This window comes from Cucumis sativus, chromosome 7 (genome assembly GCF_000004075.3).
Source record: "Cucumis sativus cultivar 9930 chromosome 7, Cucumber_9930_V3, whole genome shotgun sequence".
Lineage (NCBI taxonomy): Eukaryota > Viridiplantae > Streptophyta > Magnoliopsida > Cucurbitales > Cucurbitaceae > Cucumis > Cucumis sativus.
The window spans coordinates 19,257,920-19,284,378 of NC_026661.2; the positions used below are offsets into that span (position 1 = coordinate 19,257,920).

At 32.9% G+C, this 26,459-nt stretch overlaps 4 protein-coding genes and 1 long non-coding RNA gene across 5 annotated transcripts; 4 read left to right on the forward strand and 1 right to left on the reverse strand.

The window, feature by feature from the left end:
- Positions 1-1,689: 1,689 nt before the first annotated feature.
- LOC101214376 (E3 ubiquitin-protein ligase ZNF598) lies at positions 1,690-7,292 on the forward strand. Its single transcript, XM_004135915.3, has 7 exons — positions 1,690-2,133; positions 2,892-3,197; positions 3,816-4,024; positions 4,480-4,528; positions 4,621-4,710; positions 4,819-4,881; positions 5,248-7,292. The coding sequence occupies exons 1-7, from the start codon at positions 1,966-1,968 to the stop codon at positions 6,835-6,837; spliced, it is 2,475 nt and encodes an 824-aa protein (XP_004135963.1). The 5' UTR covers positions 1,690-1,965; the 3' UTR covers positions 6,838-7,292.
- Positions 7,293-10,419: 3,127 nt separating this feature from the next.
- LOC101214617 (S-adenosylmethionine synthase 2) lies at positions 10,420-12,747 on the forward strand. Its single transcript, XM_004135916.3, has 2 exons — positions 10,420-10,578; positions 11,384-12,747. Exon 2 carries the CDS (start codon positions 11,386-11,388, stop codon positions 12,565-12,567), a length of 1,182 nt encoding a protein of 393 aa, XP_004135964.2. The 5' UTR covers positions 10,420-10,578; positions 11,384-11,385; the 3' UTR covers positions 12,568-12,747.
- Positions 12,748-14,635: 1,888 nt separating this feature from the next.
- On the forward strand, positions 14,636-17,975 carry LOC105436180. The gene is made up of 6 exons (XR_004218102.1): positions 14,636-14,974; positions 15,074-15,162; positions 15,629-15,740; positions 15,831-15,964; positions 16,915-17,047; positions 17,153-17,975. It is a non-coding gene; the product is annotated as an uncharacterized LOC105436180 (long non-coding RNA).
- Positions 17,976-18,609: 634 nt separating this feature from the next.
- Positions 18,610-19,721, forward strand: LOC101214133. Its single transcript, XM_004135914.3, has 2 exons — positions 18,610-19,119; positions 19,217-19,721. Exons 1-2 carry the CDS (start codon positions 18,747-18,749, stop codon positions 19,297-19,299), a joined length of 456 nt encoding a protein of 151 aa, XP_004135962.1. The 5' UTR covers positions 18,610-18,746; the 3' UTR covers positions 19,300-19,721.
- A 1,016-nt stretch (positions 19,722-20,737) lies between these two features.
- On the reverse strand, positions 20,738-22,657 carry LOC101213890 (autophagy-related protein 8i). The gene is made up of 5 exons (XM_004135913.3): positions 22,502-22,657; positions 22,332-22,387; positions 21,758-21,810; positions 21,060-21,178; positions 20,738-20,980 (listed from the first exon to the last, which is right to left on the reverse strand). The coding sequence occupies exons 1-5, from the start codon at positions 22,539-22,541 to the stop codon at positions 20,892-20,894; spliced, it is 357 nt and encodes a 118-aa protein (XP_004135961.1). The 5' UTR covers positions 22,542-22,657; the 3' UTR covers positions 20,738-20,891.
- Between the last annotated feature and the right edge of the window lie 3,802 nt (positions 22,658-26,459).

Below are 26,459 nucleotides of genomic sequence, written 5' to 3' on the forward strand. Positions count from 1 at the left end.
CTGATAAAGCCACTCACATGGCTCTTCTATCTCTCTCTCTCTCTCTCACATTGCTTCCTTCATTACTGCCACCTCCAATCCATCTTCCTCTCAACAATCTCCAATACTCTAATGAGATTTTTTATCCTCGTTTATCACTTATTCGAAGATGAAGACACCCTTTGTGGTCTCACCCACTCCTCCAAATGGCTATTTTGAGACTCCCCTCTTAGCCTCGCTTCCATGTGCTTTTAGAGCTTCACCAATGGATGGTCATCAACAATTCGGTTTCACCCCTAAACTCTAAATGACAATAAACATAATTGAACAAGTAATTTTTCAAATAACCATTAACGAATTATATTTATAGTAAAACAAACATTGCCTGAAAATGAACAAAACATGTAACTTAAAAGTTTTGATAATCTGAACTCATAATCGGTTAATATTTCAAATAATAAAGTTTTCATTTCAATAAAAAAACTAGAGTTATTTTATTTTAGTTTAAATATGAATTGAATTATTTGTGTAAGTGTGCCTCAACCTCAACTCTCAACGATAATATATGTTGACTCCAAATGCTTTCATTGAAATGGTGAGTAACTATTTTTCTTCTTCTACCGTGGATGAAATTATTTTAAAATGAAAATTGTAGAAGCAAGTTTATAAATTAAAACCAATACAACTAACAATTGAAATTTAAAATTGACATATTTGAAAGGAGGGAAATTGAAATATTTCCTAAATTTTATTATTTTTGTGTATCAAATATTAAAGTAAAAAATGGATTTTGGTTTGGGCCCTAATTCCAAACTTTGGATCACACGTGGCTTGACCGGCGGCGGCTGTGTCTATTTTGGTAAGAGAAGACGGCGTGACCTTCACCATCACCTACTCCCTAAATTTACGATAATACCCTCAAAATATCAAAAGAGCAAAAAACAAAATTATTGAAAATTTAACTTCATTATTTCTAATAATAATAATAATGGTTTAAATAGCATTTTTTTTAATATACTTTTTTAAAAAGTTAGTTCATGTATTTTTAAATATTTTATTTCAATATTTGTATTTTGTCTAATAGTTTCTCCTATCAATTAGCATGTCTATTGTAATTTTGTTTAAATAGGCTCACATCTTTTAATGAAAGTTATCATTCTTATTCAACCAATTTCAATAAAAATAATTTCAAATACTAAATTTAAGATTGAAATATTTTTAAATATAAAAAGATTGACACTATTTACAAAATATAGCAAAAAAAAAAAAAAAAACAAACCAATACATGAATAGTTTCAATCTTTTTCTCTCTATAAAATTGGATAACGATAACATAAATTCACATACAAATCCAAGGTAGAAACAAAGTTTTGATTTATTTTCTAGGATGATTAGAACCGACAACAATTTTGAAAGTAATAATCAAACGTGTAACAATATTTTCAAAAAAATTGCAAACTTAGGAAAGTCTATGAGTATAATAATTTAAATCTAATGACTTTTTTTTATAATTCGAACTCCAAAAAAATTGGGTGGAAATTGTGTTGATTTTGATTTGGGCTGTAATCAGGTATAGGGCCCAAGCCCAATCCGACTACCAAGTTCGGAATAGAGTAGAACGGAGGAAATAGAAACGTTGGTTAAAATGAAAATACATATTTGGTAGTAAATTGGAAAATGCAATCGAGGGTAAAATAAATAATAATAAGAATAGAAATGAAAAATTGTATGTGGAGTGAGTTTCGTCGCGGCTCTCCAAATTCTCGTTCGACCCCTTTTAAGAACTTTCTGGGAATCAATCAAATATCCTCCTTTGTTTTTCAAACCCTAGGCATTCGGATTTCTCTAATTATTCATCTTCTCCTTGTTAATCTCACATAATTTCTTGTGCTTCAAGTTCCAGATTCTTCATACTCGGATTGCCCTCTACTTTCACGATCTAATTGGACTTTTCTCCTTCCCTGTACCGTTGACAACAAGAGAACAATGGACGATAGCTGTGCTGTGTGTGCCGATACTCTTGAATGGGTTGCCTATGGGTCTTGCGGTCATCGGGATGTTTGCTCCACCTGCGTTGCTCGTCTTCGATTCATTTGTGGTGATCGCCGTTGTTGCATCTGCAAGTCCGAATCTGCTGTCGTGTTTGTCTCTAAGGTGAGAGTGCTGCTTTTCCCCGTTCTACGATTGTGTTCAATTCTGGGGGTGTTTACTTGTTGAATTCTGATATATTTTTTTTTTCTTTTTTATTCATACGCAATTTGGTTTTTTCCTAAGTGCTCTGCTGCTGTAGTTGCATTCGAATTCTTTATGGAATATTTTTTCCCCCTTTACACTCATGAATTTCCGAAACTATTAATGCGCTTTTGTTTTCTGTTCGGTTTAGATTATCGTACTTTAGTACTTGTATCAAAGGAATGCGGATGCATTTCGAATGTCTGATTATTCTATCCTTTTCTCCTTGCTTCAATGTTAATGTGATGTTTTTTATAGTCCTCTCTTTTTCCATTTCTTTCTTTGATAGATTAAGGTCTGTTTGGATACTGCCTTGGAAATAAATTTTCATTTTATTAATTCAGAATAGAAACCATAATATTAATGAATTTAGGAATAGTGATTTCAATGTGAATAGTAATAATACCTCATAATATCATCTGAATTAAAAAAAAAAAAAAAAAAAAAAGAGAAGAAATGCACCGGTAGGTTGAGGAAAGGTGAGTTCGAGTACTTAGCTTGATCTCTCATCGGGATTTCTATGTTATTTATGATTTTTTTGTATGGTTTTAGGAATATTGGTGTCCATGACATTGATCAAAAGTTCTCCAAATTGCACTCACAATTATTGGTTGCTCTCAGTGTTACCTTCGTGTTTTTGTTATTTCACTGGGCTTATGATGCTCATGATTCTGCTGTAGGCCTTGGGAGATTACACAAGGACGATTAACGACTTCACAGTCTTTCCTTCAGAACCAAAAGAGGGTCGTTGTGGATCCTATTGGTATCATGAAGACACACAAGCATTTTTTGATGATGCTGACCACTACAAGATGATAAAAGCAATGTGTAGATTGTCATGCAGTGTGTGTGATAAGATAGGTGAAGATCAACCAAATGATGCCTCAAAGCGCCGAGGAAGATTTCGGAATATTGAGCAGCTAAAGGGTCATTTGTTTCATCGACATAAGTTGTTTATGTGCAGCCTTTGTCTGGAAGGCAGGAAGGTATGCTTATTATTCCTTTAAAAATTTTCTGGTATGTTGGACATTGAAACTCATAGCCTGATTACTCTAAGTAGATATTTTTTATCAAGGAAGAGAATATAATTTTTAAAAAAAGTGTGTTTTATTTGTTATATATGCAACACAAAATATTGTGGAAAAAATGTAACAAAATAAAGCTAAATATAAATTAAAAGAAAAAAGAAAAAGCAGTGGAGTATTCTATCCCGTTCGATGAGTAGTCTAAAGAATACCTTTTTAGTTGGATGGAGAGAGGAACAGAGCAAAAGGGAGGGAGAGGGAAAAATTTAAAACCAATCAACTTAAGATCATAACTCAGGACTCTGAAGCTGCTGGAGAATTTCAAGCCAGGCGATGGACCAATATGTATGTACATGAAGTGCGATAATATATTAAACATAGAATAATATCAACAGTAACAAAAGAGAAAAATAATTTTGCCACCTCATATTCATGTTAACTTTTTCAGATGTCTGATATTATAGCCTATGTCTTATAGTCCATGGGTATGATGACCATAATTGAACATGAAACAGAAATTTTCTTTTCTTTTCTTTGATTGCAACCATAGTGCTGATTAGGTTTTCTGGTGTGTCTCAGGTTTTTATTTGTGAGCAGAAGCTATATAATAGGGCACAATTGAATCAGCATATACACACTGGTGACTCTGAGGTGGACGGAAGTGAGAGTGAGAGAGGTGGTTTCACTGGGCACCCTATGTGTGAATTTTGCAGAACTCCATTTTATGGAGATAACGAGTTGTATACTCATATGTCAACTGAGCATTATACATGTCATATATGCCAAAGGTAAACTAAACATGGCTTGAGTGTGACTAGGGTTTATAGTTTAAACTAAACTTGGCCGCCAATGTATAACTGAACTGGACCAAATTGACAACGTTTTGTTTTTCATTTGAACAACCATCAATTATTTAATTTGTTTTTTAGTTGTCTTGGTTATCAACTCGTTTAATCAGAATTCCTTTTCTTTTGAAAGGAATCTTTGGTTAAGTTAATTTTATTCATGAATCTGTCAGAAAAATGAATAGGTGAGTTGGGATTATAAAGAAGGATCTAAAAGACCTGAACCAATCAATTCTTTTCTTGTTCCATTATTCTTCTCTAGGGAACCAAACCTTTCAATTTTCAAAATCTCAAGTTGGAAATTTAATGGTACCGAATGGATTCAACTCTGTACCTTCATCCTTTTTCATTTTTATCTTAGCGAAGATTAAAAATTGTTCCATTTTTTGTGGTTGCAGGCTCCACCCTGGACAATATGAATACTATAAGAATTATGATGACCTAGAGGCAAGTTGTTTATCGACAATATATTGTCTTTTCAATCACTGTTTTGAGTTTTGAGCTTTAAGTCTAATATAGTGAGCTTCTTTGGGCAACAGATCCATTTCCGACAAGGACATTTTCTTTGTGAAGATGAAGCCTGCCTTGCTAAGAAGTTTGTTGTGTTCCAATCTGAAGCAGAAATGAAGGTAACTTGGGACATGGAAAGAAAGGCATTTTTTATGTGTTTAGTTAAAGGCTCTAGGTTGCTCCATTACACTGCATCATCTCTTCATGTCTACTTGTTTATATTTCAGAGGCACAATACTATTGAACATGGTGGCAAGCTATCTCGATCTAAGCGAAATGCTGCTTTGCAGGTATTTATTACTTCTCTTCCAGTTCTGCTTTTAAGACCCTATTTGGTTTTTCAAATTTGTGCTTGTTTTCTATATTTGTAATTATTGTTTTCATTTTTCCTAGGTATCCTAGTTTCCAAAAATAAAAATAAGTTCTTAAAAGTTATTCTTTCTAGTTTTCAATATATGGCTTGGATTTCGATGATACTTGTATATGTGGACAACTTGACATAGAAATCAATAAGTGAAGGTAGTGTAAGGTTTAATTTTGAAATACCAATTTGGTTATAAATGGGATTTAAGAAATTCAATTTGTGTTTTGTATGCCATTTTTTAATCTTATTCCCTTTTCCTGCATTATTTATCACTTAACATTGTCTTTTCCAGATACCAACCAGTTTTCGGTATCGAAGAAGTAACGACCAAGATAATCGTCGTGGCAGACGAACATTTCGTCGTGATTCTTCGGATGATCTACTTTCTTTGGCCCTTCAAGAAAGTTTTGAAACAGCCAATGTTGATGACAACAATCATGACCCATTACCTAGCGGACAAGTAGCCTCAGATCAGGAAAATTTAAGCAACGTTGACCCGTTGATTGAATCATTCGAAGCATTAGCAACTACAGATCCTGAATCAGCTTCTCGATACCTTCAAGCCTTGGGCCATTCTAGGAATTCCCAATTGGAGCAATCATCCTTTCCTCCCCTTTCAACTGCATCTAGCAGTAGCCATCCAAAGCCCAATCAGGACAAAGACATTATACATAATAACAGTATGGCAGCTCATCTTCGGCGCCAGAGGAATAATGTGACCGTTCTAAATTCTGCAGGTTGGCCAAAATCAAGTCGTGCCCCAGTGCTACCATCAAATAACTCATCTCAAGCTTGGCCAGCAATAAATTCCAATCATGCAGCTTCAAGCAGTTCTGGGCAGACTAAGGGGGTTGCCACCATTAATAATGGCCCTTCAGTCTCTGCTTATGCAAATGCTGCTCAGATGCATCCAAAGCCTCGATCTACTTCTTCAAGTGGGTCAGGCAGTAGCAGTAGGATCAGCCACTCTGCTTCCGCGCCCAATCTCACCGACATTGCACATACCGAACCATCAGTTAACGAATTCCCTCCAGTATCTGCAGCACATGCACGGAAAGTGCCATCAAGTAGCCAAAGTTCAATGAACATGGAAGATGTCCAGACAGCAAACAAATCTCTAGTTGAAAAGATACGTGCTGCACTTGATTTTGACCAAGATAGATATTCCATTTTTAAAGATATATCTGCACAATATCGTCAGGGTCAGATTGACACGGAAATGTATCTAGACTGCGTGCAACAGTTTGGTTTGTCACATCTTTTGCTTGAGTTGGCTAGGCTCTGTCCTGATCCTCAGAAACAGAAAGAACTTGTGGAGACCTACAACGCTAGTTTTCATAAAGATGTGTTCCCAGTCAATGGTAGGGCCCAAGATAGTATTCAAATTAAAGACAAAAGTAAGGGGAAAAAAGGTAAAGGGAAATCTATAGAAGTTAAAGACAGCAGTTCCAAAGACAAATTAGCAGATAGTATCATGAGCAGTGTTCGGGAATTGCAGTCGAGCTACAGGCCACCAGATGAAGATGTAGAGGTATTATCAAAGGGTGAGTATCGTACTTCGAAAGGGAAACTGAAGATATCTTCTGACGACCAGCAAGGTGGGACAGGAAGACAAAAGAGTCAACCGTCTACTGGTCTATCGAACCAAAGCACTGGGGATGGTGGTGGTGGTGGTGGGGGGAGCAAACAAAAAAAGAAAACTTCCAAGTTTCATAGAGTTCGTTTAGGCGATGGATCGGTTGCTGCACTCTTGGATCTAAAAAACTCCAATCTCGGTTCAGACCCTGACCCAGATGAAAGAGTAGAGGACAGGAACAATGGTGCAGGGGCATTGCCTGTTCGGGGCGTTTGGCGAAATGGAGCCCAAAAGCTCTTCTCCTAGCACAAGTTTGGTGAAATGTAACATTTTGTGGATATAGAAGCAACATAATTCGATTGATCTGTCTGAGGATTTGTACAACCAGATGGGTCGAACTCGAAAGGATGGTGAAATTTTGCATCGGTGATGAAAGCAATGGCTGTAATGTGGTGGCACATGCTTTCTTCAATATTTTCTGAGTTTTATCATTTTGATATATATCATAGTGTGGATAATATGATATGTTTCTTTTTGTGTTGAAGTGGGAGCATAATGAAGAAACTTCTGATGTTTAAGTAAACCTCACTTCTCTGTATTTAACTTCTTTATACGGTCTTATGTTTCCACAAGGGAATGCTTAGCCTTTCAGAAACTGCCAAGTTGATGCTTTTTGTGTATCCAACATTTCTTTTGAAATTTTACTATTGTTTTTCCCATAAGATTCCCACTTTAATCGAGTTTTGAGTTCCCCTGTTAAAGACATCTTATTTGGAGGAATAAAAGTGTATTATGCTCACAGTTTTTCAATCCAATTTTACTAAATTGAAATTTGCCTTTGCATATTTGTATTTTAAAAACCTATTTTGAATCCTCTTTCCTTTTTTTCAAAATAACTTATTTTTTAAATTAAATACTCGAAAATGTAATTCTAATACATCATTAACCTATTCTTTTTAAAGGTAATTTCATATTATTAGTGATGCAAGTGATTCGAATCAAAATGAATCAAAATATAGTAAAATTTCATTTATTTATATAAAGACATCGATATACTTTTATAAAATCTAAAATTTTACTATATTTTATAAATAGTTTCAACCGTTTTATAATTTACAATAAAAATACATGTGTTTGACAATTTATTCTACAAGTACAAGTTTGTTTGATTTGCTATATACTAAAAATACTTTTATTAATTTTAAATTGCAATAAAAAATGGTCATATGGGAATAGTAGTTGAAAGTGGCCAATTGACCATAAAACAATTGCCAAAGATGAGATGAGACAAAGAAACTTTCACTATATAAACTATCACTATATAAATGCTTATTGTTTTCTAATGCATGTACCTTTTAGAGATGAGATGAGACAAACAAACACCTAATAATTGGAACTAAATGAGAATGAAAAATAAAATACATCAATGTGTAAGTTTTTACATTTTTAGAATTGTTTTGAAAGCATTAATGCTTTTCAATTCCACCTCAAATTTGTATTAAAAATCCACAATTTTAAATGAATAACAACTACTTTTGTTTAATTAAATTATACTAAATAGGAAAAGTTTCACTTCACTCTCTCATTTTGCAAATTGTCTTTAAATAAGATGAAAATTGTTAATGTGTGATGACATCATTTAATTTGCAACAAGTAAATAAAATATTGATTAGGTAATTCATATCAACCATACCTTTCAATATTAAATAATACACTATAGCAACATTGATAGTCTGTATAGTGATCGTAATCAAATCACATATATAAGTGCTTTCTAACCTTTACACATCATTTTCCATATTTCATTTTCACGAAAAGCCATAAAGTTTTTAACAAATTTAAACATTAATGGTATTTTTAGAACAAATTCCAAAATTCCAAAATAAAAAATAATTTAACTCAAGATGTAATGATATAATTGAAATAAATATATTCTAAATATACGCGTAAAAGATATAACTTATTGTTTTTAATTAAACACTTAAAATATATTCTAAATATATGTGTGAATATTTATTAAATTAATTGAACTGACTTGAAATTTTATTGAGTGTTGAATATGTTTTAAAATCATTTTATTTTGTTTTGTTTAAAAAAACTAAACATGTATTATTATTGCATTGCATAGGAATCTTTGTTAAGTTCATGCATGTAATAGCTTTATAGGAGGATTCTCCCTTTACAATCCCACATGAAATCAGTTTACTAAGCTTAATTTGTTTTGAGTTATATTATAGATATGTGGTATTAAACTTATGGTCAAAATTTAATTAGGTGACATCACATCATACTTTATCTCAACTTGAGGGTATATTATTCTAAGCCACACAAGTAATTTCTTTAAGAAAAACAAAATTTGATAACAATATCCTAATCTAATTCCACCATGAGTGCCAATACAAATATACAAATATACAAACATAATAGTTATGCCACGTGTCAAACCCTATGGTTAAAAGTTTGGTTATGATGATTTTCAAAATTCCTTTTGTAAGGAAAGAAAAAGAAAAGGGAATTTTATGTAATGCATCCTTGGTTGGTGACCAAAAATTACTTTATCTTCACCTACCTTCAATTAATGAATTAGGAATTCTTACTGCAAACTTGGGTTGGTGATGATAGCAACATTTTAAGTGAAGTTTTAAATTTTTTTTAAAAAAAACCTAAATAAAATTTAATTATAGATTTATTAGGTAAAAGTTAAATCGTAAACTTTATTCTTATGGTTTAACTTTTGTTTTTATTTTAGAAATATCAATATCGAGAGAGAATTGAGATGTTGTATTCATGGTCTTATAAAATGTTATGAACGAAAGAATATAAATGTTACTAAGATTAAAATATATTATGTTGTGTTTGATAAATTTACAAACTTTTAATTTTCTATCTATTCTCTAAATGTTTAAATTTTATAGGTAATGTATCATTTTATAATAATTTTGTTTTAAAATTATAAGTTAAAAGGCTTTATATTAAACAAAAATATATTTAATTTAAGATTATTAAAAATTGTAAAATATGTTAAAAGTGTGTAGGCATGAAGATGGTGGTGTGGTAACAATTTGCCTTAAAATGAGTGCGAGAAGGGAGGTGTTGAGTCGCACTCCTGGTCGCGTGTTTCCAAGAAAACTCTCTCAATTTAACCTTCACACTACACCAATCTTAGTATTCCAACAAGTCAATTCCAACTCCAACAATATACCTCAATCAAATTAGTGAAAAAGAGTTGTGAACCACAAACCATGTACCCAAACATTTTATTTCTTTTTTAGTTTAAATATCTCGTATATAATATTTAAAATATTTTCTACTTGTACAAAGATTCCTCGTTTACTTTTTCTTGCCATAAATTCTATTAGGACAGTAACTTTTTCTATACTCTAAATAGTAAGTTTCAAAGTGTTCAAGTGCATCATGCATGCCAAGACATGTTCTCAAGAGTGACACTAAAAAACTAAAAACAAAAAGCATTTATGAAATCCCAATTTAATCAAATCCTAAATATTTTTCACTAAAAAAATGGAACATAAATGGGATATTTTTGTTTTCAAATTGGCAAGCCAGCATGCAGCACGTTGTTGACGTGTCCTTCCACGTCGGATTCTATTTATATATTTTTACCACAGTAAAAAGAGAATAAAATTAAAGTCGTTGACTCTTCTTTAGCCGGAGAAGCGCGTGAAGCTGATGCCGGATACAAATCGGCAAAGCCCCGACACGTCATCGAGATGCTAGTATCAAATATTGTCCCTTGGATCTCCCTTCACCAACTCTATTTGAACGGTCACGATCTTCCACGTCCAACGTTCGGAAGAATCTTTTCGAAATGCCATGACTAGTCCCTATAATCCTCCCTCTTGGCTCCCTAGGGCATCCCAACCGGTTATTCCGGTAGCCGGGAAGGTGGCTGGACGCTATAAATACCTGCTTTGTTCTTCTCGTAGTCCTTGTACCGTTGAGCTTCGCCTTCTAATTGAGCTCTGGTTCGGTTGGCGTTTTAGCTCGATTTCTTTCTCTCTTTCAGATCTACGCTGCCGATTTCATCAGGTTTGCGAGCTCTGTTCCACCATTTTTCTTTTCGTCAATCTTTGTTTTCTCATTTCCTCCTTTCCTCCTTTCTTCGATGGTTTATGAATGGATTTAGGGGAATTTTCTCTTTTTTGTATTCTAGTGGTACTGGTAGATTTGTTTCAAGTTTGTTTCTCTATTCTTCCAGATCTGACAGTTTCTTTTGAATTTTTCTTTCGGAATTAGTGAAGGATACTTCCATACTGTTTTGTGCTCTCTGAGATTCTGGATCTCGGGCGTTGGGGTTTTTTATTGGCTTTTGGTACCTATGTTTCGTTTGTCAGCTTGTATTTGTCATTGTTGAATCGTTCGATCCGGTTTGTAAGTAAAATAAATTTTGTGGGCGCACTTGTTTTCCACGGTTTTCGTCTTACGGTTTCATGATTCCCTAGATCTCTGGTTAGGGCTAGGTTTTTTGTTGGTAATTGGATTTAGTAGGGGACTGTCTCTGTGGTTCAATTGCAGATCCAGTCATCTTCTACATGAGTGTAGGACTCCTTAGGGAAGATCTTGTGTTTTCTAATTTTAATTTTGTTGCTTCCCTGCTTTTGAACCTGTTTGGTTGTTCAGATTCGTCGAGTCATTTCCATTTATTAAAAGTTTCTATAATTTTCTTTGAATCTTCTGAATCTGTGCTTGTATTACCCAGATTTCTATAATCCTATCTTGATTTCAAGTGTGTTGATATTTTCAAGCTTAAGCAATACTGATGTGACTAAAACTTAACTAATGGACTGAGTGTTTTTTTGTACGCGAACTAATATGGTGTTTTGTTATGTTTCAGAGATGGAGACCTTTCTATTTACCTCAGAATCCGTAAACGAGGGTCATCCCGACAAGCTCTGTGACCAGATCTCCGATGCGGTGCTTGACGCCTGCCTAGCTCAGGACCCCGACAGCAAGGTCGCATGTGAGACCTGCAGCAAGACCAACATGGTCATGGTCTTTGGAGAGATCACCACCAAGGCCAATGTGGACTATGAAAAGATTGTTCGTGACACATGCCGAAACATTGGATTCATTTCCGACGATGTGGGTCTTGATGCTGACAACTGCAAGGTCCTGGTTAACATTGAGCAGCAGAGCCCAGATATCGCTCAGGGTGTTCACGGCCACTTCACAAAGCGCCCTGAGGAGATTGGCGCTGGTGACCAAGGGCACATGTTTGGCTATGCCACTGATGAAACCCCTGAATTGATGCCTCTTAGCCATGTCCTCGCCACCAAACTGGGTGCTCGCCTCACTGAAGTTAGAAAGAACGGCACCTGCCCCTGGTTGAGACCTGATGGCAAGACCCAAGTCACTGTTGAATACTACAACGACAATGGCGCCATGGTACCCGTCCGTGTCCACACAGTTCTGATCTCCACCCAACACGACGAAACCGTCACCAATGACGAAATCGCCACAGACCTCAAAGAGCATGTCATCAAGCCAATCATCCCCGAGAAGTACCTCGACGAGAAGACCATCTTCCACCTTAACCCTTCAGGCCGTTTTGTCATTGGTGGCCCTCATGGTGATGCAGGTCTTACCGGACGCAAGATCATCATCGACACCTACGGTGGTTGGGGAGCTCACGGTGGTGGTGCTTTCTCCGGAAAGGATCCCACCAAGGTCGACAGGAGTGGTGCCTACATTGTGAGACAGGCTGCTAAGAGCATTGTCGCCAGTGGGCTTGCACGTAGGTGCATTGTCCAAGTCTCTTACGCCATCGGTGTGCCAGAGCCACTATCCGTTTTCGTCGATACATACAAAACCGGGAAGATCCCCGACAAGGAAATCCTGGAAATCGTGAAGGAGAACTTCGACTTCAGGCCAGGAATGATCACCATCAACCTTGATCTAAAGAGGGGTGGCAATGGCAGATTCTTGAAGACTGCAGCATATGGACACTTCGGAAGGGACGACCCAGATTTCACCTGGGAAACTATCAAGCCACTCGAGTGGGAGAAGCCTCAATCTTAAATGGATAGCGGATTCGTTTGGTGGTCTCTAATTCCTTACAATTCAATATCTGGGGATTGTTGTTACTTCATGATGAATGATTTTCGTGTTATCTTTTTTCTTTTTTCTGCTGCTTTATGTTCTCCAAAGCAAATTATATTTGTTCTATTTCCTTTTCCTAGTTTAAATCTTCTTGTAATATTTTTAATATTCTAAATACTATCAATGGAATGAAAAATCATTTTGTTAAAAACCTTTTTCTCCCTTCCATTATTTCTTCTTTATTTAATGATTTTGAGTTGATGATGTTTATACACTATGCTATAATCTTGCGGATGAAATGGGGTTTTAATATTTGATCAATTTCTTATCCTAAAGTGAGTAAATGACCCCTACTTGCTTAACTCACCTAATCATAAACCTAACAACCATCAAATTAAAACATTTAATATAATTAAAGTTGATTACCTCTCACTAAATTGTTAATGATTGGTACAAATCCTTCTACCGTAGTTAAAGTGTCATTACTTGCTTACGTGTTTAACATTTTGTTTTTATCTAAGAATGTCAAACGTGCATTTTCCTCTTCAATAAATTACATGTGGAATGAGGTTAGGATATATTAGCTCAAATTGACCATGTCTATCTTTAATTATCAAATTAGACTATAATAAGATGGGAATTTAAACCTCAATTGGAAACCCCAATGGGACCAAAAACCATTTGTTAAATAAAATAGCCTACAAAATGATTAGTTATTAGTTACTAAAAATGCTGTGGCTCTCAAAATCCTCTTTTAAGTCAAAGCAAACTTTGGCCAATGAGACATTTACAAATAAAAGCTTAGTCAATTGGACTTCCTTCCATTTTGAACATTCCTTTTTGTAGGGACCAAAAATGAGAAACAAACTCTGATTTTGGATATTATATAATAAGTTGAATAATAAATTAAAAATAAAGGAGATTTCTATAAGAAAACTCTCGTAAACCTAAGTTTTTATGTGATTATGTGCATAATTTAAAATTACCTTTATCTATTATTAATATAATATGAATATTTTGTCAAATTTGTTATTTTTTACAATTTTCCTTTTCTCATATAATTATTTAAAATAATAACAGTACAACTATTTAAATAACTTTTAAACATATTTTAAAAAAAATAGGAAATTAGAATAACTTATTCCAAAAATGTAAAGAACAAACACACTTATAGTAAGAAAAACTAAATCCACTTGTCCTTCAAAATTCAAAGACAAAAAAAAAAGTAACTTTTGTGAAGCTTAAATTCATGGCTTAAATAAGAGAAAAGTCTTACAATAAATATAATACAACAATTAAATTTAAAATATTAACGGATATAGTAAAAATGTTTTAAAAAATAAAAATTATAAAAATTATAAAAAAATATAACAAATCTAGCATTAGCTACTTTTGTTAAAATTTTAGGGCATAATTATTATTCCTAAACACCTTATCAATGATTGTCACACAGAAATTGGAAATTTCATTGTCTCTAAAGTATTTTTGGGCCTTCAGTGAGCTTTTTGGACAATTTCTATGAATTAAAGGTACAATATGTTTTCTATTTTTAGAATTATTTTTAAGTTTTCCTACATTTATAGGAGGGGAATTGTTATGAATAATAAAAAGTGAATAAGTTGAATAAAATTTATTACTTTTTAAAGTGTACTCTATTATTTTGTCATTTTGACTATTATCTGTGAGTCTAACCCCTTAAAATGCCACCGTTACATTTACCCTCTATTTTTCTTCACATCATCTCTAATAAGATCTAGATATGGGCTGGCTCGTTGGACCACGTTGGGCCAAAGGGCCCATATCACTCAAACCATTTTAATCCAAAATTAAATTGACCTAAAAATCTTGTTATGAGCCATTTTAACTCTCTAGAAATACATATATGAATAGAATTTTAAAATCAAATATATCATAATCTATTTTAAGTTTATTTAATAAAGTCAAAGATAAATGTATCAATATCAAATTTAGAAATAACAAAATACTGATCAAAGATCAACGGCTGCGATTTGAAATTGGAGTGGACGCTCAATTTTTCTAATCTACGAATCGTTGCCCCCAAAGTTCTCTTCATTTGCAGTTACTGCTTGGAATAAATGGATGAATATGAAACGTAATGACTCTGTCTCAATGCGTATTATAAACGGAAGACGAAGGTCGCCGGCGAAAGTTGATCGGAAGTAGGAGACCACTGGCGAAGTCCAACGAGGTTAACTCAAAGAAAGCTCGACGACTTCGTTCTACCAAGCAGTCGCCTGCTTCGACGTTTCGCTTTGGTGTGTATATATATTTTATTATAGCCTCCGTTCTAAGCGCGAGCGACCTGTCGTTACTCTGACTGAAGCATTGTGGACTTGTTCCTGTGGAATTTCATATCTGATCAACGGTATGAATCGGTTTCTTCTCATTTTTACTAGCTACCTGTTGAATTGCTGATGTTTTCTCTCTTTAAATGTTAAAGAATATGCATGATTTTGATGTGCAGTGTATTGCTTTACTAGGTCCGCTAAATTAAGCTCAATTTGCTGTCAGTGCGGATTCCGGAGTTTTGGCTTTTGAATTGTGATCGACGAGGTGATTTATCGCCTTCTTTTTCGTTAGTTTGTTATACCAATCTTCTTGATAACGATTTTTTTCCTGAGAACTGCATGTACGTGCGGCTTTTTATCGGATCGTTTTCTTTTTTATTGGTTTGTTTTACTCGTTCGTTTGATGTAACTAGAGATATTTTTCGAAATCCAACCCAACGTTAATCAGTATTCTTGCGAGTCCTCGTTAATATTTGTTTAATTTCCGGTTCTCTAGTGTTTATTTGAATTCTTCATGTGAAGTTGAACACATTTCTGGTTAATACTTCCTGTTTGTAAGGCTGTTCATCATCTGTTCTAACAACGACATTTTTTCGTTTTCTGTAATGTCATTTAAGCAATATTGTCAGACGAAAACATAAAATAATTAGTTGTTCTAACGACTATTTTTGCACTTGGAGATGGACAAAGATTTCCAATAATTTTTATTAACTTACTAATTTTGGCATCAGTTGGCGCATCTGTGAACAAAGAAAACGATGGGATGCTTTGGTTGCTGCGAAGAAGATGCTATCCAGAAGGCTGCTGATAATAGCAACACGTACCAAGTAAAAACTTCAGCAGGTAATCGTAGTACGGCACTAAATTTCAACCGTACTGAGAGTGATATATTCTCATATCGTAATTCATAAACGCATTGAATGGAATCAACAGGAGCTGCTGGTCTGAACACGGATTTATGTTATGTGTGAAATATTATCACTTTGATTTGTCAAACAAGCCCCTGATATGGTTGCACGGCTTCACTCCACCCGTGTTCTTGGAACCTTTGGCTATCATGCTCCCGAGTAAGTTGATTTGTTCTAATGTTATTTCATATACTTCAGTGTGAGTTTCACTTTTCTGCATTTAATCCCACGCTTGAAACTGGCATATTGAAATTAAAGATGCTTACTGCTTAGATGTTCTCCCATATCTAGACTATTTTAGCCCATTCAAGCACTAGGTTAATGGGCTCTCTGTAAACGAATACACACAAAAGGTACAGCTAACAACTAGGAAACAGAGACAAGGGCCTAGTGGTTGGGTCAACTTACTGATCATGGCCCACTTGGCCTGGCCACTGTAAAAACCACTCTGGTTCATTGATGCACCAAAGAATTCACATATGGTACCTTAATAAAGATTGTGAATTAACCGAGAAGAAAAAGTTCTCTTAACTAGCTCTAGCCGCTAGTTGTAGTATTTTTCTTTTACATCAAGACAGCCAACTCCCAAGCTATAATATTTAATTACTGCCGGTTCAACTAATGAGGAGAATTAGGATAATCAGTAGATTTTAGGTAACATTTAGTTTAGCGGCTAATTTGGATTGATTAGTGTTTAATTAGTTGTTTTTTGTATTTGCTTGTCTATAATTAGCTAATTTAGGCTGTAATAGAGAGCTTTTGAACATCATTTGAACTATCACTTCGTTCTTGGGGAGTGTTCTCTCATCTTCATAACGAGTCTGGCTTACGAATTTGGCTTAAACCTTTTCTGTTGTATCATATCCTAGATATAAAATAACACAACTCAACAGACTTCATGAGTAACTAATAGAAGATTCTTGAGAAAAATAAAACTGCAGAAGATTTTGAACACATGAATATATTATTGTTGATATAATAAAAAGTTGCAGGTTCCTTCTCTATAATTAATTCTCCAGGTTTGAATGTAAGACATCACTACATAATCATAATATAGCATTATCAATAAGCTAAATATTGTGGGTGGCTTCCCATTTTGAAAATTACAGATACGCAATGACTGGACAATTGAATTCCAAGAGTGATGTATACAGCTTTGGCGTTGTCCTGCTTGAACTTTTGACAGGAAGAAAGCCAGTTGATCATACATTACCTCGAGGACAGCAAAGCCTCGTGACATGGGTATGTTTTTTACTTTTGTATGCTTATACTCTTCTGATCTTCCTCCCTTTATCTACCTAATTTCTGAGCAGCTTGAGACTTTGAAATGTTTTGAAACGTAATCAGGCCACGCCCAAACTTTGCGAAGATAAAGTTAAGCAGTGTGTTGATGCAAAACTAGGAAATGAGTACCCTCCTAAGTCAGTTGCTAAGGTACCCCATACGCATACTGTTATTTTCTTGCTTATGTTTGGTAATCATATCTCTCCTTTTTCTATCTCTCTCCTTACTTGTCTGTGTGAGATTCTCTTTCTTTTTTCCTTTATTCTTTTTTTTCTAGTTTTAGATAGAAATTGTATTAAACCAACATTTCTCTATCTAAGGGGAAGGGGAACAGAGCCCGAAGAGGACATTTTCAATTACCTAGAGCCACAGAGTTTAAATCTTTACCAACAATTTGAAAATTGAAAAGAGAAATAAGAAAAACTGTTTGCTACAAAACCGATAAGAATTATGAAATACGAAAGGACCCCACATCACTGAGAATATAATTGATTCCTCATTCTCATCACGATGTGGGTGATGGATTTTAAAAGGAAGTACTTGAAAAGTTTTTTTTTTTTTTTTTTTTGAAAAACCATTTTTAGCACTTAAGATTAGTCCATAGATTTCACACCGACTCCATTCGGTAAATGGTAACCATTTTCTTCTATTTTTATTTTTGAAAAACTTAGTCCTATTCTTCTTCAATTTTTATTATGATTTTTTACTAAATTTTTATCGTGGTTTTCATCTTTTCATCTCTTAAGTACAACAAGTTGAACTTTTAGCTAAATTTTAAATGAAAAACTAGCTTTTTAAAACTATTTCTTTCAAGTATTTCAAACTCAACCTTATAATCCAACTAGCTTCTACTAAGATTTAAATTTTAATTCAATTTGATTTGGAGGTTTCAGCATTTTGATTTTTAATCTCCATTTTTATTATAATGTTCATAGGTTAATTTAAAAGATCTATAGTTAATTAAATTTAACTACATTTTCATCACTCTTAAAATGAATTTATATTTCTCACTTCTTAACAAATTTAATTTTATATGTCAAAGACTTAGGTGATTATTTAAGTTAATAAAATAAAGGGTTAACTTTTTGGTATATAACAAATTGATGATTTCAAATATAACAAAATTAGTCATATTTATAAGTATACAAAAATTTAGTTTTTATTGGTGATAAATCTCAATAGATTGGAACACTTCATTACTAATAAAAAAAATAAAATTTTGATAAATTTGTAAATACTTTTGAATGATATTGTTATTTAAAACAATTTTGGTATAATATAACAAAATGTAAAGTAAAGGTAGAAGGAAATAAGATAATATGTGAAGCATATAAACCGAGTAAAATGCGAACTTTCCTTCCGGTATTAATTATTATTTTCCATCTAGTACCTCCGTATACTTTCTCTTCACGTCGCAGAGTCATCTGCCACGTCATTACGTGATCATCTTATTTTCCTTTGCAAATTGCAATGTCTTTCTACCCTCATCTGCTTCTCTAATTGTATGTATATATGACAATATCCTTCCGTACCACAACCGTTCCTTTTAGGATAAAATCAAATTAGATTATAGCAATTCCTAATTCCGATCCTCACCCACAGTTCTTCTGGGCTCTCTATAACCTTCTCCATTTTTCCATTTATCTCCAAATTCCTCATGTCTCTCTCTGCTCTATCCAAACCCAAATCCCTAACCCTAACCCTAAATCTCCTCCGTCCTCACCTCTTCCGCCGTCCTTTCTCCTCCCCTTCCGATCACGATCTCACCGACCTCCCTGAATCTCCTTCTTCTTCCGATCCCCTTCTTCGCAACCTTGAGGACGCTATTCAACGCATCCTCGTTCGACGATCTGCCCCCGATTGGCTCCCCTTCGTTCCCGGCGCTTCCTATTGGGTTCCTCTGCCTTCTAATTCCCATTTACCTCCCATTGCCAACGTTCTTCGTAACTTGGCTAACCCTCTCTCTCCTGAACAATCCTTGTCTACCACTACCGTCCGTGGCTGGCCCTCTTCTCATTACTTCATTCAAGGTATTCCTCTTCTCTCGTATTTCGTTTTCATTTCATCTCTACTCTCTCTCTTTCTTTAAATTATTTATTTAGGAAATAAAATACCCTTTCATCGTAGGTACGCATCTTCCTTCTCTTGATCCGGAGGTTGACACCACGTCGACTGAATGTGATGCTTCCCTTGACCACGAGGAAGGGTGAGAATCCGATCTGGGCGTGTTCCTATTAGTTCTCATACTAAACTAGTTTCTGCCCCTGTAGTGAAGTCTGAATTATATTTTCTTTTGCTCTGCAAGTTATTAGATTTGTATATTGAGAGACTTTTAATCAAATAATTAACTTGATAGCTCCTTTCTTGTGGTTAATTTCTACAAATTAACACTCTTCAGATTGTCACATTCTCTACTTTCCTCTACTCTCACTTCATATTGCAACGAGAAGCACACTTCGGTTTGTAGCTTGCTTGGTGTTGTTTGAAATCTTGTGTAATTTTTGGAAGATCATTCCTTTTTAGGTTCATCTACTCGCCGCGAGGTTGTTACCTTTCTCTTTTGATATTGTAACCTTGTTTCTTAAAAACAAGACTGTAGATTTTGGGCGTCTATCCAACATTTCTTTTGAAATTTTACTATTGTTTTTCCCATAAGATTCCCACTTCAATCAAGTTTTGAGTTCCCCTGTTAAAGACATCTTATTTGGAGGAATAAAAGTGTGTTATGCTCACAGTTCTATGAGTATCATTTTTCAAACCAATTTTACTAAATTGAAATTTGGCTACGCATATTTGTATTTTAAAAATCTATTTTGAATGGCTTGGATGGGTTTCCTTTTTTGAGAATAACTTATTTTTTAAATTAAATTCTCGAAAATGTAATTCTAACACATCATCGTCAACTCCCACCGGTGATCATTAGTCAGTCGAAACAGATTAAAAGGAAGAAGAAATTGAGAAGAATCAGCAATTGATTCAAGATAAAAAGAAAAAAGAAAGATGAGAAGTAGAGATGAAGATCAAGTATTCCATCTATAATGAAATTTTGTGTAATTGAAAAACAAATTGGAGATGAAATAAATCATATTAATGAATCAATCATAATGCAAACGGAATAGAATTGCTTTTTGATCACATATTATGAAAATTAATTTGTATTTTCTTAACGTACTAGAGTACAAAGCACATGTGGCTCACTTCTTAAATAACATGGGAGGCAAGAATAATGGCGAACTAATTGATTGAGAAGAGAGGGAGAAGAAGAAAAAGAAATAAATATATATACATATTTATTTAAAGTTAATTTCACCGAATATTTTTAGGCCGTGTAACAAAATAAAAAAAAAGGATCAACTATTTTTTATAAATAATCTTTGAAACAATTATTAAAATATTTTGTGTGTGTTTCTTTAAAAGAACGAATTAGAACAATGCAACTATCAAAAACTCCATAATCATGTCCCGAGCAGCAACTTCTTTCTTTCAATTCTATTTTCACCTTTTTTGTTAACCACTTTCTTTCTATTTCCTGTTTTTGAAAATTAAGCCTAAATTTTATCAAATGAAAAGCTCTACTTGGATCCATGGCCACATCCTATCTTTCTGCATTTTTAAAACCGTTTCTATAATCAAAATTTTGACAGAAAATGCAAAATATGAAGGATGATATTATACACATTAACATTATAATTTATGGATAATGTCAACATAAAAAACAAATTTGTCCAAGGAATATACATTGACATAATGAGATTACAGAAACATACAGCTTCAGCATTCCCAAATCTCAATCCGATTAGTCTTAGCCAAAGGTTTTTTCACTGCTGTAACACATGTACAGAAAGCCATCACCATCCTTGTATGAATCGTACACCGTACTCATTAAGCTAGCTGCAATAATCTGAGGTCATTAGCAAACGATAGCGAGGCACCAAAATGGTCAATAGCATCAACTCAAGTGCAACTCTACCTGTTTGAGGCAAAGTATTGTTTACAAATACAAAGAGAGCTTTTCCAGGTGCTAGATGAAGCCTGGTGCTTAGAACATGGATGAACTGCCCAACAGACATGTCTCGAGGAATGAGGTACCTTTACTCAAATGAGAAAACAAATGACATTCTAATAGAGAAAACAAAATCGTGATGACACAATATGCCACCATGCTACATTCGGATCGATCACAACTGCCTTTCAAAATATAAAGTGGGCTATTTTAACTATGTTCTTGTTTATTTATCATATTCATGTTTCTACTTTTTGGTCGCTTCTCAAAAATTTGTGTCTAGAAAGATTTCGAAAACTTTGTAAACAAGAAACAAAAGATCTATCAAAAAAGTTCGTTTCTTACGAAAATAAGAAATGGGTAGGAAACAAGAAATGAGAACATTATCAAGCAGACAAGGTGAGAAATCTATGAAACATGGAGTGTTTTATTTATGACAAAAACATGATTCAACCATCAGAATGACACTAAATTTACCAAGTTTCGGGATGACTATATAATAGAGAATACCATAAACTTATAGCCAAACAAAAACAGACATGAGCAATCAAGAAAAGAGTGTAATGCTAATCTCTGCTTTCATTCAATTGATTTTCAGAAACAGTTAAATTAAATTAGTGGAACAGAAACATTGAGGAAACTCAAAACAAGATGGAGAAGCTCACTTCTTCTTTTCCATCTCAGGAAGTTCACATTTCCCATATCTCTCAACAATTACCTGCAATTACTCGAAACATCAAAAGGAAAACCGTTAATTTACTTCCGTGTATTTTGGAGGAAATTAGCATCTATCTATCTATCATTGGCACCTCACAAACATAAGAAGATTACATAATTGAGACTTCATGTTATTTTCCATGTCATTGAATTTTAGGAACAAAAGTAGTGAATGTTTCATTTGTCTAAGCAACCAAAATTGAATTTGAATACAATCAACAAGCAGCTTCTCGCCACGAGTTATGCGATAAACCTCATACAAGTTTGTTCTTGGATAACAAAGAAAACATTGACTAAAATCATTTGATAACTTTAGAATTTCATTTCCCTATAGCAAAACACGCAAGCTATTCCGTATTCCGCAGAGATTTCGTAAAGAGGAAAACAGATTGAAAAAAACCCTAAGAATTCGACACCTGCAGACTCTCTGAATCACCGATATTATGTATATCGAATAAATTCACAAATTCACCGTCATATTCTCTAATAAAACACAAGTATGAAGAGAATCTTGCAACTTACGGGGATTCGATCAGGATACTTGGCTAAGACTTCGAAGGACTCCCCAAATCGTTGTTCTGTGAAAAAATCAAGGCCATAATTAAACAAAAAATAGATATAAAAGGAGAGAAAAACTGATGAAAAATTAGGATGATGATGTAGAATTTGAAGCCACAAAAAGTCAATCATACCGAAGGTGAACTCGTCCTTGAAGGATTTGGTTCTTCCCATTAGCGCTGTCTTTGCGTTGCCGTACAAATGGGAAGAACGTATAAATAGAGATAATCCTTCCTACCTTTTGCTTTCTTTAAATTCAATTTTAATTAACAAACACCAACTGTGGGACACAATCTTAAACCAAATATATGTCAATTTAAGCATTTTTAAAATTTTTAAAAAACGTAGATTTCAACACCGACCCGACCCGACCCGATCCCTCCTTGAGCATTTTCACTCCAACTCATATCTTCCACTTAGTTGATTATATTGTTATATTCGATTATACTGAACAGAATTTTTTAACAGATCCAATCCAACCCAAAAAAAACAATCAAAAATTTGAACCTAATCAAATCTAACTCATATTTAAACTAACTCAATCCAACATTTATATTATAGGTTGGATAGCGTTGTCGAGTTATTTATATTATTCTTACACATCTATTTTCAGGTGACCATTTTCAATTTGATCTGTTTTGATATTATGGTTTTTTTTAGTTTATCATACTTAGCTACCATTTCTTTTTCATTCAATTTCCTTTTTTTTTTTGTCTGTTCATCAAATAATTTCTAGCATCCTGCCAAACTAAAATTCTATCCTCTTTTTGTGTTCTTAGACCAGCTGGATTTTATAATTTCTTTTCCAATGTATTTATATCATTAAATGTAATAATAGATATATATATGTGACTCTCTCCATATTTTTCTTTTGTAGTATAATGCAATTACCAACCACTAAGCACTAATTCAATTTTCTTTATCATTAACAAAATCTCTTCAATGTTTATTTTGGTATAGGGAAAGAGTTATATATACTTTTGATTCGTAAACCTCTAAATAGCTTATATTTAAATATTTGAGATATTTGAATTTCATTGCATTTTAAAGTTCATGTGACACTTCATTTTTTCTTTTTATTGAAATTTTAAAACATTTATTCCTTTTTGTTTTTCCTCCCTCTTCCATTTGTCTTCTTCCTTTACTGTCAACAACAAGTTATCGTTGGCAGTAGAGTGACTTATGTGAGTATTAAGTTTGACCATAACCCTATGTTGGACGATGAACATTTGGTGCAACCATTCCAATAGATCCAAAAAGAATTAGATTTTTGTTGAGATTGAAAATTTGAAATCCTATTCTTAGATCTCACAAACTGAAAATGCCTCATTCTTTTTTATCCTTTCTCACAAAGAGATAACGTGAGAGTGGAGCCTTCATGATAAGATGAATGGAGTATTGAAAACCATAAATTTTGTTTGTAGTCCTTTCATTTTGCTACAATAAAAAAAAAATGATTTTGTTACTAATTATTTTTTAAAATGGTTTTTCAAGCACATTAATTTTGATGAATATTATTAAGATATTTTACAAATGGTTGGTCCATGGGAAAGTGATTCAAAAACATTGATGTACACATTTTGTCTTTTAATTGTTTTTTTTTTTTAAATTACAATGACGAGTTTGTATTCCTTTCGATCCATTCAATATAAGTATATTAGTTTTGTTTAATTATAAATATCATCCTTTAAAAGAGATTACAAGAAAAATCATTGGTTTAGGATAATAAGAAAACACGTCAAGATTAGAAGATTCAAACCACAAATTTCTTATTCGTTAATAAATATTATTTGTCAATTGAACTACACTTGATAGACACGTTTTATTTTAGTTCAAATCAAATACGATGGTGAGAAAAGTATAAGTCTTTCGACCATAGAAAATGCAATAAATGAAGTTTGAAGGACATAGAAAGAGACACGAACTCTAACAATTTGACGTTTAGTAAATTTGAAGGGTAAAAGAGATTTATATTAGGTTAAAATACTATTTTCAATCCCTATACAGTTTGATTTTAGTTCTTATATACCTTTCAATCATTCTAATTAAAATTTGGATATATTGTTTGTTTTATTGAAAGAAAATTCTTTATGATAAAAGAAAACAAATTATATATTTTATTTGGGACAAATCACAAGATTAAGTGTTCTCAAATTACATTAAAAAAAAGCATGAAAATGGGCAAATCAAATTATGGCATTGTGTATTCAATGGTGAGAGCTGGTGTAATCAAATGCTACATGGTGTGGTTGGACTTGAGATTAATTTTGCTTGAGCACGCTAATTAGAATAATAATTAAAGTTGCCAAAGCTAAATAGTCTAAAAGTATTGAAAGAGATTGAAAATTGAAGTCTAAATTATAAGCCTAAGTCCAAAACTTAGACCCAAAAGTTAGATTAGTCTAAGCCCATACAAGATCCAACATTCAAATAATAACAAAAAAGATAAATCAACAAATTTGCCATATCCTCTTCATCACTTATAATTTAAAAGTTCGAACATTCATCATCACTAATACGAGAATAAGTTGACAACCTTTGTATTATTTAAATGAAGCATCAATATCTAAACAACATTGATTTACGATCATGTACCTAATCCATTTATATTTAGTAGAAGATCGCGTACCAATATCATTTAGATTTGATGATACGATCATGTACGTATCAAGAGTCAAACGACTGTGTACCAAGATCTTTTATATTTGATACACAATACTGAACTAAGATCGTTTAGATATTAGTATACGATCGTTTAGATTTAAAAGTTAAAATATATGAGAGATGACGAAAGAAAAGAAATTTTAGAGGAGAAAATAAAAAATCACGAACAAAAATCTACGAAGGAGAAGTAATAATATAAAGAAATGAATAATACGAGATAAAATGAATAAATAACAAAAAAAGAAAAATAAGTGAAAAATCGTCCAAAGCAAGTATGTAATTTATAAAAATACCACAAATCTACTCATTTTTATTTGGTTATATTTATGAAAATTAATATTTTTTTAAATGAATAAGTTTATTTCTTTTATAAAATAGTTTCAATAAATAATATATATTCTATTAATGTCAATTTCTGGTTTTAAAAAAACAAAATTTATTTTTGGGAAAATAGTTATTTGGATTATTTGATAGTTGGAAAATAAAGATTGTACCGTCCAATTAATAAGGGTTTGTAAGAAAAGGGTAAGAATTGGATAAAACAAGCTCACATGACCAACATGTGCTGTTTTAAATGTCTCATACTTCTCCAACAAAATAATTTTCAAATAATACATATTCAGATCTACTATACCTTATTTATTATTTCAAAAACAAAAACCACTTTAGTATCAAATCAAATATGAAGCTAAACTAATTAATTCATTAACATGCTGTTACAAATATTTTATTAATTAATATAACAAGAAGATCACCAAATGATTAACATTTTACTACTCTTCATTGTCCAACCCAAATTTTCATGCTTTTCCACTACTCAATCAACCTATTAAAATGAGACCTTCCAAGTTGACAAAGTTCCGTTCATTCATAGATTTGATTTATACGTGTCAATTGCATTTCAAACGTTAGAAGTTGCATTTCAAACGTTAGAAGAAGACATACCAACGTTTATCCAAATATAACCTTAGTAAATAAAATGATCCCAAGATTAAGTTTATCTAAGTAGATTTTTCCGTTAGCTGTTCATAATTAATTAATTGATGAGTTTAATATCAGTTAATCATTAATATTCATTTTTATTAATTATTAAATAGAAATGTGTTATTTAGAGGATTTTTGTATGAACCAATGTTTTATTTTTTATAATTTCCCTTATTTCAGCAAATTTTAACTAATCTATATATCATTTTTAACTATTTAATATTAATTATTAAAACTACAATTAAGAGAAGAAGGTCTCTATAGCAAAATATTATAAATTCGTACAGATAATAATTTAAACTATTTATATATCAAGATTGTCTAGATATTAACTGCCTATCCCAAATAGTTATGTGTACCAAAATCATTTAGATTTTTAAATTTGGTACAAGATGAGTATTAAGATCGTTTATATTTTTAGATTTGATATAAAATTGTTTAAAT